The 16,434-nt window shown below is 35.9% G+C and overlaps 1 protein-coding gene across 1 annotated transcript in view; it reads left to right on the top strand.

The window, feature by feature from the left end:
- The window catches only part of PLA2R1 (phospholipase A2 receptor 1), a 118,509-nt gene that overhangs the window by 82,962 nt on the left and 19,113 nt on the right, over positions 1-16,434 (top strand). Inside the window, exons 19-23 of the mRNA XM_061184414.1 lie at positions 5,142-5,245; positions 6,807-6,946; positions 14,613-14,730; positions 15,421-15,551; positions 15,922-16,069. Coding sequence (XP_061040397.1) covers positions 5,142-5,245; positions 6,807-6,946; positions 14,613-14,730; positions 15,421-15,551; positions 15,922-16,069 — 641 coding nt within the window. The remainder of the gene's footprint in view (positions 1-5,141; positions 5,246-6,806; positions 6,947-14,612; positions 14,731-15,420; positions 15,552-15,921; positions 16,070-16,434) is intronic.

Here is a 16,434-nt window from a genome sequence, read left to right as displayed (position 1 = left end):
GGAACAAGATAAAACCCCAGAAAAACAACTAAATGAAGTGGAGATAGGCAACTTTCCAGAAAAAGAATTCAGAATAATGATAGTGAAGATGATCCAGGACCTCGGAAAAAGAATGGAGGCAAAGATTGAGAAAATGCAAGAAATGTTTAACAAAGATTTAGAAGAATTAAAGAACAAACAAACACAGATGAACAATACAATAACTGAAATGAAAACTACACTAGAAGGAATCAATAGAAGAATAACTGAGGCAGAAGAACAGATAAGCGACCTGGAAGACAGAATGGTGGAATTCACTGCTGCGGAACACAATAAAGAATAAAGAATGAAAAGAAATGAAGACAGCCTAAGAGACCTCTGGGACAACATTAAATGCAACAACATTTGCATTATAGGGGTCCCAGAAGGAGAAGAGAAAGAGAAAGGACCAGAGAAAATATTTGAAGAGATTATAGTCGAAAACGTCCCTAACATGGGAAAGGATATAGCCTCCCAAGTCCAGGAAGCGCAGAGAGTCCCAGGAAGGATAAACCCAAGGAGAAACATGTGAGACACATAGTAATCAAATTGGCAAAAATTAAAGACAAAGAAAAATTATTGAAAGCAACAAGGGAAAAACGACAAATAACATACAAGGGAACTCCCATAAGGTTAACAGCTGATTTCTCAGCAGAAACTCTACAAGCCAGAAGGCAGTGGCATGATATACTTAAAGTGATGAAAGGGAAAAACCTACAACCAAGATTATTCTACCCAGCAAGGATCTCATTCAGATTCCATGGAGAAATCAAAAGCTTTACAGACAAGCAAAAGCTAAGAGAATTCAGCACCACCAAACCAGCTCTACAACAAATGCTAAAGGAACTTCTCTAAGTGGGAAACACAAGAGAAGAAAAGGACCTACAAAAATAAACCCAAAACAATTAAGAAAATGGTCATAGGAACATACATATCGATAATTACCTTAAACCTGAATGGATTAAATGCTCCAACCAAAAGACACAGGCTTGCTGAATGGATACAAAAACAAGACCCATATATATGCCGTCTACAAGAGACCCATTTGAGACCTAGGGACACATACAGACTGAAAGTGAGGGGATGGAAAAAGATATTCCATGCAAATGGAAATCAAAAGACAGCTGGAGTAGCAATACTCATATCAGATAAAATAGACTTTAAAATAAAGAATGTTACAAGAGACAAGGAAGGACACTACATAATGATCAAGGGATCAATCCAAGAAGAAGATATAACAATTATAAATATATATGAAGCCAACATAGGAGCACCTCAATACATAAGGCAACTGCTAACAGAGATAAAAGAGGAAATTGACAGTAACACAATAATAGTGGGGGACCTTAACACCTCACTTAAACCAATGGACAGATCATCAAAACAGAAAATTAATAAGGAAACACAAGCTTTAAATGACCCAATAGACCAGATAGATTTAATTGATATTTATATCACATTCCATCCAAAACCAGCAGATTACACTTTCTTCTCAAGTGCACACAGAACGTTCTCCAGGATAGATCACATCTTGGGTCACAAATCAAGCCTCAGTAAATTTAAGAAAATTGAAATCATATCAAGCATCTTTTCTGACCACAACACTATGAGATTAGAAATCAATTACAGGGAAAAAAATGAAAAAAACACAAACACATGGAGGCTAAACAATATGTTACTAAATAACCAAGAGATCACTGAAGAAATCAAAGAGGAAATCAAAAAATACCTAGAGACAAATGACAATGAAAACACGACGATCCAAAACCTATGGGATGCAGCAAAAGCAGTTCTAAGAGGGAAGTATATAGCTATACAAGCCTACCTCAAGAAACAAGAAAAATCTCAAATAAACAATCTAACTTTACACCTAAAGGAACTAGAGAAAGAAGAGCAAACAAAACCCAAAGTTGGTAGAAGGAAAGAAATCATAAACATCAGAGAGGAAATAAATGAAATAGAAACAAAGAAAACAATAGCAAAGATCAATAAAACTAAAAGCTGGTTCTTTGAGAAGATAAACAAAATTGATAAGCCATTAGCCAGATTCATCAAGAAAAAGACGAAGAGGACTCAAATCAATAAAATTAGAAATGAAAAAGGAGTTAGAACAGACACCACAGAAATACAAAGCATCCTAAGAGACTATTACAAGCAACTCTATGCCAATAAAATGGACAACCTGGAAGAAATGGACAAATTCTTAGAAAGGTATAACCTTCCAAGACTGAACCAGGAAGAAACAGAAAATATGAACAGACCAATCACAAGCAATGAAATTGAAACTGTGATTAAAAATCTTCCAACAAACAAAAGTCCAGGACCAGATGGCTTCACAGGTGAATTCTATCAAACATTTAGAGAAGAGCTAACACCCATCCTTCTCAAACTCTTCCAAAAAATTGCAGAGGAAGGAAAACTCCCAAACTCATTCTATGAGGCCACCATCACCCTGATACCAATACCAGACAAAGATACTACAAAAAAAGAAAATTACAGACCAATATCACCAATGAATATAGATGCAATAATCCTCAACAAAATACTAGCAAACAGAATCCAACAACACATTAAAAGGATCATACACCATGATCAAGTGGGATTTATCCCAGAGATGCAAGGGTTCCTCAATATACGCAAATCAATCAATGTGATACACCATATTAACAAATTGAAGAATAAAAACCATATGATCATCTCAATAGATGCAGAAAAAGCTTTTGACAAAATTCAACACCCATTTATGATAAAAACTCTCCAGAAAGTGGGCATAGAGGGAACCTACTTCAACATAATAAAGGCCATGTACGACAAACCCACAGCAAACATCATTCTCAATGGTGAAAACTGAAAGCATTTCCTCTAAGATCAGGAACAAGACAAGGATGTCCACTCTCACCACTATTATTCAACACAGTTTTGGAAGTCCTCGCCACGGCAATCAGAGAAGAAAAAGAAATAAAAGGAATACAAATTGGAAAAGAAGAAGTAAAACTGTCACTGTTTGCAGATGACATGATACTATACATAGAGAATCCTAAAGATGCTACCAGAAAACTACTAGAGCTAATCAATGAATGTGGTAAAGTTGCAGGATACAAAATTAATGCACAGAAATCTCTTGCATTCCTATACACTAATGATGAAAAATCTGAAAGAGAAATTAAGGAAACACTCCCATTTACTATTGACACAAAAAGAATAAAATACCTAGGAATAAAACTACCTAGGGGGACAACAGACCTGTATGCAGAAAACTATAAGACACTGATGAAAGAAATTAAAAATGATACCAACAGATGGAGAGATATACCATGTTCTTGGATAGGAAGAACCAACATTGTGAAAATGACTATACTACCCAAAGCAATCTACAGATTCAATGCAATCCCTATCAAATTACCAATGGCATTTTTTACGGAACTAGAACAAAAAATCTTAAAATTTGTATGGAGACACAAAAGACCCCGAATAGCCAAAGCAGTCTTGAGGGAAAAAAATGGAGCTGGAGGAATCAGACTCCCTTACTTCCGACTATACTACAAAGCTACAGTAATCAAGACAATGTGGTACTGGTAGAAAAACAGAAATATAGATCAATGGAACAGGATAGAAAGCCCAGAGATAAACCCACACACCTATGGTCAACTAATCTATGACAAAGGAGGCAAGGATATACAATGGAGAAAAGACAGTCTCTTCAATAGGTGGTGCTGGGAAAACTGGACAGCTACATGTAAAAGAATGAAATTAGAACAGTCCCTAACACCATCCACAAAAATAAACTCAAAATGGATTAGAGACCTAAATGTAAGACTGGACACTATAAAACTCTTAGAGGAAACATAGGAAGAACACTCTTCGACATAAATCACAGCAAGATCTTTTTTGATCCACCTCTTAGAGTAATGGAAATAAAAACAAAAATAAACAAATGGGACCTAATGAAAATTAAAAGGTTTTGCACAGCAAAGGAAACCATAAACAAGACGAAAAGACAGCCCTCAGAATGGGAGAAAATATCTGCAAACAAATCAATGGACAAAGGATTAATCTCCAAAATATATAAACAGCTCAGCAGCTCAATATTGAAAAAACAAACAACCCAATCAAAAAACGGGTGGAAGACCTAACTAGACATTTCTCCAAAGAAGACATACAGGTGGCCAAGAAGCACATGAAAAGCTGCTCAACATCACTAATTATTAGAGAAATGCAAATCAAAACTACAATGAGGTATCACCTCACACCAGTTAGAATAGGCATCATCAGAAAATCTACGAACAACAAATGCTGGAGAGGGTGTGGAGAAAAGAGAACCCTCTTGCACTGTTGGTGGGAATGTAAATTGATACAGCCACTATGGAGAATAGTTGGAGGTTCCTTAAAAAACTGAAAATAGAATTACCATATGACCCAGCTATCCCACTACTGGGCATATACCCTGAGAAAGCCATAATTCAAAAATACACATGCACCCCAATGTTCATTGCAACACTATTTACAATAGCCAGGTCATGGAATCAACCTAAATGTCCATCGACAGACGAATGGATAAAGAAGATGTGGTACATATATACAATGGAATATTACTCAGCCATAAAAAGGAACGAAATTGGGTCATTTGTAGAGACATGGATGTATCTAGAGACTGTCATATAGAGTGAAGTAAGTCAGAAAGAGAAAAACAAATATCGTATATTAATGCATATATATGGAACCTAGAAAATGGTACAGGTGAACCGGTTTCCAGGGCAGAAATAAAGACACAGATGTACAGAATAAACATATGGACACCAAGGTGGGAAAGCAGTGGGGGGTGGTGGTGGTGGTGTGATGAATTGGGAGATTGGGATTGACATGTATACACTGATGTGTATAAAATGGATGACTAATAAGAACCTGCTGTATAAAAATAAAATTAAATTAAATTTAAAAAAATTTGTTGAATAGCCTTCAAACATTAACTTATAAATTTTCATTTCCCTAACCACAGACATGAATTTTTTTTTAATTTCATAAAATATTATGCCTTCAGTCCATATCCCAGAACTCCAAAAATGGTGTTGGAGATTGAACGTGCAGAATGAGAGAAGACCTTTAATTTTTTAATTTTCCTGCAGCTGGAGAGATGGATCACCAGTAATATACCAGAACTGGGACAATGGAAAAGAAGAATCCATGATTAATCAGAGCCAGAGATGTGGCTTCATTTCATCCATAACAGGTTATTTTGTTCATCCACTTTTGGGTTTATAATACAAACATAATTTTCAGAAGACTTGAAGTCTCCTTTTCATTGCATTAGTTCAGTGAGAAGGTTTTGTTTGGTTACTTTGCCTTTCAACTGAGTGTGTTTAATTTTATAAGTCTTAAGTCTTAAGGATGACCATTTCTACAGTTTATTCTATGCATTCATGTTCTTGAAAATAATTTATAATCAGATAAGTCCTTCCTCTTGAACCAAAACTACCAAAAATGAGCCCACTGAAATGGGTTAAAAATTGCCTGACAAATACTATTCTCTATGAAATTTCAACATGGGCCCATTTTAAAAAATCTCTTTGTAGTATCCAGTTTATAATTGGTCAGAACTTTAACCTCTGAAATTTACTTCCATTTTCCCATTTAAGAAAAATTTTCATTGAATTCAGTATTCTTTTTTTTAACACCAGGCATTAATTGCTGCCTGCCTTAGAACACCAACTCTTTGCCTGTTGGATTTAGAAGTACATGTACATTTAAGATGGGTTTTTAAATTCTATTCATCAATACAGTGTTATTGGGGTTGATTGTCCACTCATATCCATCCCACTGTTTCTATCCAATAAAAGGTAATGATGTCCCTGACTCTAACAGATTCTCCCAAGTCAGGAGAGGGATAAACATGGAAAGCAATCTCTGATGTAAGGGCAGCTGCAGAGAAAGTTAAGAGACGAAAAAGCATGTTGTTAATCAGCTCGCTTTTGCCAGCAGGTGTCACAACAGCCTACAGAAAGGCTATTTGTGATTCTGGAAGAATAGCAGCTAATCGGCATTGAAAATAGCATTCCGGCCCCTCCTTCAGAATGCCAATATCTTTTTGGCTCATACCCCTCACACTAGAAAACTGAATCTGCCCTTGCAATTTACATGCATCCTTGCCCTATTCTGGAATTTATAACTTGAATGCTAATGAAATGCATTCTATAACCTTTACTCTGAAAATATAGCTCTTCTAATTAAAAGAACATTTTCCAAGAGACTGAGGACTTTGGGATAATATTCCTGAGGGCATGTCTCTAAGTGTGTGTGTTTTGTTTAGGGGTCAGGGTTCAGAAGTGCTTCTTCCTTAGAAGTTCCTGAGTTATTTTTTCTAAATTATTATATTTTTAATAATTATAAAGTAGAAATGATCATCTATTGTTTTAGAATTTTTTTACCTTGAGGTTGAATACTTTAAGTCAAAAATATTACTCTACAAAGTATTCTTTGGCTAACCAAGTCAAATATTCTTAAAACTTTCATCAGTTTTGTGATTGCAATCGCAGTATTTGTTTAGATTTTTTTTTTTTTTTTTTGCATTTGCAAAATTTCTACATTCTTAAATTAGAATTACTGATTTGGCACCTTGCCCAGTTAGCTCTTGTCACTAGAGAACTCTATGATTAGTAGTTAAATTTAGTTCAATTTCTAGATTTAACAAAGTCTGGTAAACCACAGCAGTCATAAAAAAACAGTGACCAATAGAGAATGGCTACAAAGAGTCACCATTGTTTCCGGTCATTTCTAACCATTTTCTCTTCCAGGACTCTGGGCTAGTGAAGAGTGTTCAGTTTCTATGCCTAGCATCTGTAAGCGAAAAAAGTTTTGGATCATAGAGAAAGAGAAAGATACACCAAAAAAACATGGAACATGTCCCAAAGGATGGTTATATTTTGACTATAAGGTAAACTTGTTTCCAAAAAGTTGCTTTTGTTTCTCTTTTGTAGGTTTTAATTTTAGAAAGTAATCAAAAAGCAGGTGTGGCTTTGAAAAACTATGAGTTGTCCATTGGACCTGGAATTTTTTTGTCACAATTTTCAAGAGATTTGAGAAGTTTTCTATTTAGGGACAGATCTCTTGAAATTAAAAGGTTTTGTCAAAAACAGCCTTGACACCACCCTTCATATGTATACTCAGTTTTTGCTACTGACATTGTCATTCATTGCGCTGTATGACTGTTTCGGTAGGTGGGATGTGGGTGTGTGCACATGTGTGTGGGCATGTGTGTGCGTGTGGGCATGTGTGTGCATGTGTGCATGTGTATCTAGGCCCTGTTCCCAAATGAGCTGTCAGTTCCAGAGGGCCCAGACTGTGTCTTCTTCTTTTGTGTCTTCCCTGCCTGGAGCCCTCATAGAGCTCTACCCGCCTTGTCAATTGCCTGACTAATAACGTAGCTCCGTCAACTTTGTCTTGAGCCTCATATAGCTGGCACTTCCACGCAGAATTGAATTTTTTTCCTAAATGGCCAGTGGGGATACTGTAAACTAGATTTATTATTTCTGATACTGTCTCCAATTAAGGCTGAGACTTCCCCTCCACTCCTTATGTTTTAAAATAACTTTATAAGCCTTAGGTGGAAGTAATTAAAATGCATCTCAAATTATAAATGTTTAACTCTTTGATAATTAAAAACTCAAACTGTGTCATAATTTCATATGCTAGTAAGAAATTGCTCCTCCATCATGGACAATTTTCAGTCTATGTGTTTAGTTACATTGGCAGGGCATTGCCTCCCTTGTGATCTTCCTCTCATTGTTAATTTGTGAAATGGGGCCATTTGGACTTAATACACATTTATTGAGCACCCACTACATATTTGGCACTGGTATTTTTAATTGTGGTAATATTCACATAATATAGAATTTACCATCTTGACCATTTTTAAATGTATAGTGCAGTAGTGTTAAGTATAATCACACTGCTGTGCAATGACTCTGCAAACCTTTTTCATCTTGTAAAACTGAAACTCTAAACCCATTAAACAACAACCCCTCATTCTCCCTCCCCACAGCCCCTGGCAACCACTATTCTACTTTGTCTCTATTAATTTGACTATTTCGGACACCGCATGTAAGTGGAATCATACAGTACTTGTCCTTTTGTAACTGGCTTATCTCACTTAGCACAGTGTCCTCCAGGCTCACCCATGTTGTAGCATGTGTCAGAATTTTCTTCCTTTTTAAGACTGAATAATATTCCATTATATGTACATAACACATTTTGTTTTTCCATTTATCCATTGATGGACATTTGGGTTTCTTCTACCATGTAGCTGTTTCTGCTGGCAATTTCATATATATATATGAATATATATATATGAATATATATATATTTCTTGTTTTATTGAATTTTTAAAATACACAGAATTGTTATCCCATCTTACCTATGAGAAGACTGAGTCTAATAAAATTGTGTGGTTTTTCTGAAACTTACAGTGAATAAGTGTCAGGCTGAGAATCAACCTTAAGTTTTTTGACCCTGAGTCTTGTCCCTTTCCTACAGCTGCCACTTCATATAAGAACTTAAGAATTACCAATCACCTTAGCCCTATGACACAATCAGTCCGGGGGCACTGTGAAATATTTTCTAAAATAATATAGTCATTCTCTAAAATGTTATATAGTATTGAGACACACTATTTTTAATAGTTGATACCTTCAGTCTGCTTCTTATTTTCTCAAACCATAAACTCTTTCTACCAGTTGTAAATTATTTATACATTTCAATATGACAAACATAGCAAATATTCAATAGAACTTGAGTATAACTAAGGTTTTTATTAAAACCTTTGACAATTAGCTTTTTATTGTGGTAAAATATGTATAACATAAAATATGCCATTTAAACCATTTTCAAGTGTACAATTCAGTGGCATTAATTACATTCACAATGTTATTCAACTATCACTTCCATTTCCAAAACTTATCATCATCCCAGACAGAAACTCTGTAATTGGTTAAGCAATAGCTCTCTATTCCCCATCCCCTCTAGCCCACGGTAAGCTCTAATCTATTTTCCATCTCTATGAATTTGCCTATTCTAGATAATTCATATAAATGAACTCATACAATATTTTCCTTTTGTGGCTGGCTTATTTCACTTAGCATAATGTTTTCAAGGTTTACCCATGTTATAGCATGTATCAGAACTTCCTTTTTATGACTGAATAATATTCCATGCCACATTTTGTTTATCCATTCATCTGTTGATGGACTTTGGTTATTTCCACTTTTTAGCTATTGTGAATAAATCAGCTATGAACATTGGCATACAAGTATCTGTTGGAGTCCCTGCTTTCACTTCTTTGGTGTATATATCTAGGAGTGGAATTGCTATATCATATGCTAATTCTATGTTTAACTTTTTGAAGAACGAGCAAACTGTTTTCCACAGTGGCTGAACGATTTTACAATCCTGCCAACAGTGTATGCTAGCAATTTTTCCTCATCCTTGACAACACTTGTTATTTTTTTTTTTTTGACAACACTTGTTATTACCTGTCTTTTTGATTACTGCCAACACTAGAGTCTAGCATTATCTCACTGTGGTTTCGATTTGCATTTCCCTAATGACTAATGATGTTGAGCATCTTCTCATGTGCTTATTGACCATTTGTATATTGTCTTTGGAAAAATGTTTATTCAACTCCTTTGCCCACTTTTTTATTTGGGTTATTTGTCTTTTTGTTATTGAGTTGTAGGAGTTCTTTATATAATCCAGATATAAAACCCTTATCAGATATATGTTTTGTAGGTATTTTCTCTCATTCTTTAGGTTGTCTTTTTACTTTATTGATAATGTCTTTTGATGCACAAAAGTTTTTAATTTTAATGAAGTTCAATTTCTCTAATTTTTCTTCTGTTGCTCGTGCTTTTGGTGTCATATCTAAGAATATGTTGCTAAATCCAAGTTCACAAATATTTACCTCATGTCTTCTTCTAAGAGCTTTATGGTTTTAGCTCTTATATTTAGGTTTTGATCCATTTTTAGTTAATTCTTGTACCTGATAGTTTTTCACAACTATTAAAACAAGTACATTCCATGTATAAAAAAGAATATTTTAAGGAAATTCATGACAAGTCATATCCTTGGCATTAGAGAAATAATTCTTAGAAACTTACAATGGTTGTTTTTGGTTTACCCTTGGCCATTGTCCCTTCCTTAAACTTTCTTATCTACACAGCTAAGCTCTATTCCATGTTTCCTCCTGTGTAAACATGGGGAGTATGTACACATATGGGCATGGTAACGGTGATGGTGCAGCAGACCCAGGGCAAAAGAGCAAGTGAATGCTTCCTTTGAAAGAATAAGAAGGGGCATGAGTAAAGCACAGACACACACATGAGAGGAGAAGGGCTTTCTGAGGCTAACTATGGAGCAGGATTAAAACACCCTCATGTAGCTCAGAGGGTATTTTTAATTTTTATTGATAACTAGTAGCTAGATTAGACAGCCCTGATCGAATATTTAGAATCACCAGGTGAGCTTTCTAAAAATATCAAGGTGCAGGTGACATCCTAAAGATTCTGATTTAATTGATCCGCATGGGATCCAGGCATCAGTATTTTTTAAGAGCTCCCTCAGTTATTCTAATGTGCAGCCAATAATTGCCCAGCAATGCAACAGTTACACAACTTAGTCTTCTAATCAATCATTCAGAGGATTTGATTACTAAGGATAGGGTCACAGCAGGCTTCATGAGAGGGTGACCTGTTACAGAGTGAGATTTCAGGGTCCCCAAGTGTGTCTCCCCACCCACAGTGCTCTCCCCTGCATATTAATGGCTAAAATCCCACCACTGGAGTCTCATTCCTTTGCCTTAACACTTTCCATTAAGTTTTTTAAGGGAAATATTTCTGAGATGGCCTCATCTGTCACCTAAACTTTGGGATAAGTGGGTTTATCAGATCATTAGAAAAGGTGGGAATAGGAGGGTTAATAGTTGAGAGGAGTGGAAAGCCCAGTGGGGATTGTTCTGACTAACAAAAAAAAGCTACAGAAGGAAAACTGGGAGATAGCAACGACAGACATTACTCACTTCAGAATTATGAATAAGCGTCAATGTATTATGTTCCACTAAACTTTGCTTCTTGTTTGTCAACTTCCTAGGACAAATTTTCATTGGTTATTTCTAAGAAAAAAATCCCACTTGGTTGACTCTTCGCCTTTAAGAGTTTCAAAACTGAGATAACAGAAGTTAAGTGTCTTTTCTCATTTCTCATAAATTATTTTCCCCATGTTTGATGATGTAAAAGAGGCCTGACCAGGGATTCCCCCAGGAAGAGTGAGTCATCTAAGATACTTGTCACAGCAGAGTTGTATGTAAGAGGAAGAAATTCTGCGTGTATATTAGATTAACTCTTGTGCTTCCACTTATACATTTTTATTCAGGGACCTGGATTTAGCGCTGATGGCTGCTTTGCACCATCTAATTTTGGATTAGCCAATATTTGGTTTCATGCACGACATAGTTTTTCCTTAAAAACAAAAAACAAAAAACACTCTCTCCTCTTTTAAATTATTCAAATTCTTAGCACTTTATTCATTCATTGCATTTAACTATGCTGGATATTGGCGACTCAATGGTGAGGAAAGCAAATATAATCCCTTCTCTTTGGGAGCTTACAGACTAGATAGAGGGAGAGAAAACATTAGCAAATCAATCAGGAAAATAACTCTAATTTACAGCTGTGACACAAGCGATGGAGAGTTACACAGTTCCATAAAAGTATATAACAGGAGGACCTGACTGAGGTGGTCAGAAGGACAGGAAGCATTAAAAGTAGGGGAAACTACATGTGGTGAGAAGGAATGTGACATATTGAAGAAAGTAAAAGAAGCATAGAGAACTAGAATGTAGAAAGTGAGACAAAAGAAGTAGGCAAGGGCGATTATTGTGTTAGAGTTTCTGGTTTTTATCCTAAGAGCAATAGGAAACCCTGAAGGGTTTTAACTAAAGAGAGACATGATCATCGGGACTGAGTTTTGAAAAGAATCATTCAGGCTGCAGTACCAAAGATAGATTGGAGGAAGGCGAGGTTGAGGAAAGTAAGAGCAGTTAGAAAGATATTGCAATAGTCCAAGCAAGAGATAAGTCCTTTGGGCTAAGATGATGGTGGCAGAGACTGTGGGGTGGTGGGAATAAGGAGAGTGGTGAAGGTCTCAGAAATGGGATGTCCAAGTGGTAGGACCGAAGGGGTGATGAAAGTGACTGAAGGGTGAGAAGACGCTCAGGTTTCAGTTTTAGGTAAATGCATGACTGACTATGCCATTCAACGTCAGTAAGAACACTGAAAAAGGACCAAATTTGGGAGGAAGATCATGAATTCCATTTTCAAGTATTGAACTGGAAATGACTTTGAGACAAAAGAGTTTTATATTCAAAACTCGTTTGGAATACAGTCAGGTATCCTTAATTCACAGTAATAATCAGAGATGCATTAAACTTGATCACATTTTGCAAATCAGTAAGTAAATAAACAATTTAAAACTGAGGGTGTTGTACTCCATCTTGCTACTTTGCTTTAATTATTGACACAATTTCAAAGTGTGTTAGTAAACATGTTATATTTTTAGAAACAATGAAGTTGTGGCAATGGGGGTCTACACTCCCATACTCAAGCTGGTAAATCCTGGCTGAGGCAAACAGGGTGGGGGGGGGCTGGGTGGGAAGCAGGGGTATATGTGTGTGTTTTCTGGAGAGATTTATTGAGCTAAATGAAACAGTGAGGTTCATTGGTATTTATGAATGGTTCATTAGTGCAACTATCTGAACACAAGGTGAATTCACATTAAATGATAAGACTTCCTAATAATTAGTATGCGCCACTCTTTGGAATTTGTAATTAAAGAGGCAGAATGAAAGGAAATTGATAAAAGGATAGTTGTTATAAAATTAAAACCCTTTAAAGCCAATTCCATTTCTTTGTGAAGCAAATAAGGTAAAGGGGATCAGAAGAAGAGAAAATGTACTTCCTCTCTTAGTTGGCAACTCAAATTCAGGCTGGATCAGAGTTTCTGGTTTTTATCCTAAGAACAGTGGAAAATCCCTGAAGGGTGACATGTTCGGAATTGGGTTCTGAAAAGAATTACCTGAGCAGTATTGACATTAGGGGCTGGATAATTCCTTGTTGTGAGGGACTGACCGGTGCATTATAGGATGTTTAGCAGCATCCCTGGTCTCAACTCACTAGCTGCCAATAGCAGTCACCACCCCCTCCCCCCTTGAACTGTGACAACCAAAATGTCTCTAGACATTATGAAGATATCACCTGAGGAGCAAAATGGCCTTGTTTGAGAACCACTGGACTAAATCTAGAATCCTGAGAACGTCATTTGACAATCATTTCAGGGTCTATTGGCTTTTACTTTGTTGCATAAATATTTATTGGGGACATTGTTTGTTTTGCTGTTCAAAGAGGAGCAACACTTAGTCCCTCTGCATTGTAAGGAGTCTACGACGGTAGGGAAGGGATGGGGGACTGGTAAACTTAGAAATTAAAGAAGGATGCAGAAGGATGCGCTCTCACGTGGCATGGAGGTTGTCACATTAGCCTAGAATAATCTTGTAGCTGGGATTTTCTCAGTGGCAGATCTCAAGATCAGACCTATCAATGAGCAGGGTTGGCTATGTTCATTAATCAGAGAATAATCCACATGGAATATTTTTTGCATAAAGACTCTCCTGACTTCTCTGGAACTTTGCCTGATCTGTTACAGCCTTTCTCTTCTATCTTTCCCTCTCCCCTGACTCCATATAGCCCAACTAACATGGTTAAATTTCACTGAGCTTGGTGAGGGGGTGATTTTCTTCAACTGGCCTGATCTGCCTAGCAGTTACCATTCCATATTTCTCATCCCATAATGAGTAACCCCTGCCACGCCATAGACATGATTCTCTCTTGAGTGAAAATCAACTCTCACTGCCAAACCCCACAGCCTTCTTTTTGAGTTCCTTTTGACATTGTTGGCACCCCTCCCCTTTGTTTCTCCTTCCTAGGTTTCCTTGGTCCTGCCCTTGCTTTTCTTCCCACTGGGCTCATTTTTTTCTTTTCTGCCTCTTCCTCATTGACTTTTGGACCACGTGGCTGACTCCAAGTATTTAGTGAATTTAAATACCTGATGTGGTTTGATTCCTCAGTATTCCTCTCTCACTTAAAGTGAGGAAGTGTATTTGTAAATAAAATTGAACGAATCTATTAACGGCCACTGAAAGAAATTTTTTAAAGATTAAATCCTCCACTGTAAACTTTGCAGTCAGACTGGCTCCTTTTTAGAAGGAATGCTATTTTTCATTGAGCCGAAGACATCGTTCTGACGTCCTGCATGACAAAACACATCCTTGCCTCTGTTCCCACCTGATGCAAATGCACAAAAGGCACTGACTCACCCTGAAAGCTGGTCCTCTTTGTTTTTCTTTCACACCTTTGGAGCAGCTGGGGGAAAAAAAGAGTCATTTCTGTGCAAGAAAATTATAAAAAATTTTCAAAGCTGGTCCTCAGTATCTTTAGAAAACGTTTAATTCATTTAGAAAAATATGGAAATGAATGCTTTTTTGGACATTTTTATAGTGCCTTTTGATGAAAATCCCCAAAGACCCAAGCGATTGGAAGAACTGGACATCTGCTCAAGATTTTTGTGTTGAAGAAGGGGGGACACTTGTCGCCATTGAAAATGAGGTGGAACAAGGTAGAGTACTCAATGTTCAATCAGGCAAAAATCACCATTTTTATTCAAGCGTCTGTTAAAATATTCCTCCAAAATACTAACATTTCCAAATCAACATTTTAAGTATTATATTGCTGGTGACACGTAAGTTTTCAGTGTGACCTATAAAGTTTATATCATGACATCTGTAAAAGTTAGTACACTCCATTGTTTACAAACTGCTGATTTTTTGGAGCCTTTTGTCTCACCAGGCATAGTGGAAAGAATAAGGATATATTTATGATCGGCATTTCAAAATGGCTAAAATAATCTGAGGTATAGTCTATTATAATTGCATGGTATAATTTTTTAGATCGCTTTAGAGTTACCTACACACTTTCATTTGCTATTTAGGCAATAATCGTATACTTTAGTTAAGTATAATGGATAAACCCTCTTTTGTTTAGAAAGGCATTGAATGAACACTGGAAATTGTTTTGCTAATGATATGATGAAATCCCAGGCTTAGCCAGCTAATTTCTGTCAATTTAAACTGAGCAAAAGTGACAGAGACTGCATCATCTTAATAAGGAGAAAGTAACAAATTCCTACAATTGATTCGTAATTAAGTTTTGCTATCATTTAAATAAAATCATAGCTATAAACAGAATTTGATGATTACCCAAATGGTTTATATGGTATTAAATTTGATAATGTATTCTTATTTTTCAGCTTTCATTACTATGAATCTTTTTGGCCATACCACTAATGTGTGGATAGGGTTACAAAATGATGATTATGAAAAATGGCTAAATGGAAGGCCCGTGTCATATTCTAATTGGTCCCCATTTGATATAGTAAATGTAAGTTTTAAGATTTATTTTTTAGAAATCATTTTAGCAAGAGATCCTATTTGAGACTTGTTTACTGAAGTTTTTCTTTTTTTACTTCCTATATTTTGTAGGCATAAATTTTTATTAGTTGGTTGTTAATATATTAATTTTTAATAATGTAATTTCATATAATTTTCATGTGTTCCATGAATATAATCTCTTTACTCATCACAATAATTATTTATTTTGTGGGTTATGAACTGATTTGTGAACAGGTTTATTAAATGCAAATAAAGGAATAATAGTGTTTGAATTTTTAAAATTATGTCCTTAATAAAAATATCAATGTTATGATAACGTTATATGTTACCATTTTTAAAAAACATGTATTCTTTTGAAGATTCCAAGTCATAACACCACCGAAGTTCAAAAACGCATTCCTCTCTGTGCCTTGCTGTCAAATAATCCTAATTTTCATTTCACTGGAAAATGGTATTTTGAAGACTGTAGAGAAGAAGGTTATGGGTTTGTTTGTGAAAAAATGCAGGGTAAGAAATATTTGTTTTTTTATTCCTTTCATTTCCATGGCCCACTCTTCTCTTCCACATTTGTTTTACACGCTGTATAAATGATAGTTTCATAGCTAAGTGCCAGCACTTATTCTTTAAGCTTTACATATATATGGTCACTTAATCTCCACTACTTCAGGGTTGTGCCCCCTAGTGGTGTTCTAAGGACTCCAGAGACCACTTGAGTGATGACCAAGTTTATGCATCCATTTTGGTCATATTGAAAGGCTTTATGCTTGTTCTAGGATTATGTGTCTGTTCAGATACTTTAAAAAAGACACTGAAAAAATGTTGGAAGAGAGTCAAGGACATAAACCAACTCAATAGTTACTCCTTTCTTGGAA

The sequence above is a fragment of the Eubalaena glacialis genome, chromosome 1 (assembly GCF_028564815.1).
Source record: "Eubalaena glacialis isolate mEubGla1 chromosome 1, mEubGla1.1.hap2.+ XY, whole genome shotgun sequence".
NCBI lineage: Eukaryota > Metazoa > Chordata > Mammalia > Artiodactyla > Balaenidae > Eubalaena > Eubalaena glacialis.
The sequence above is the reverse complement of the archived record's forward strand: the minus strand, read 5'-3'. Positions and strand labels throughout refer to the sequence as shown.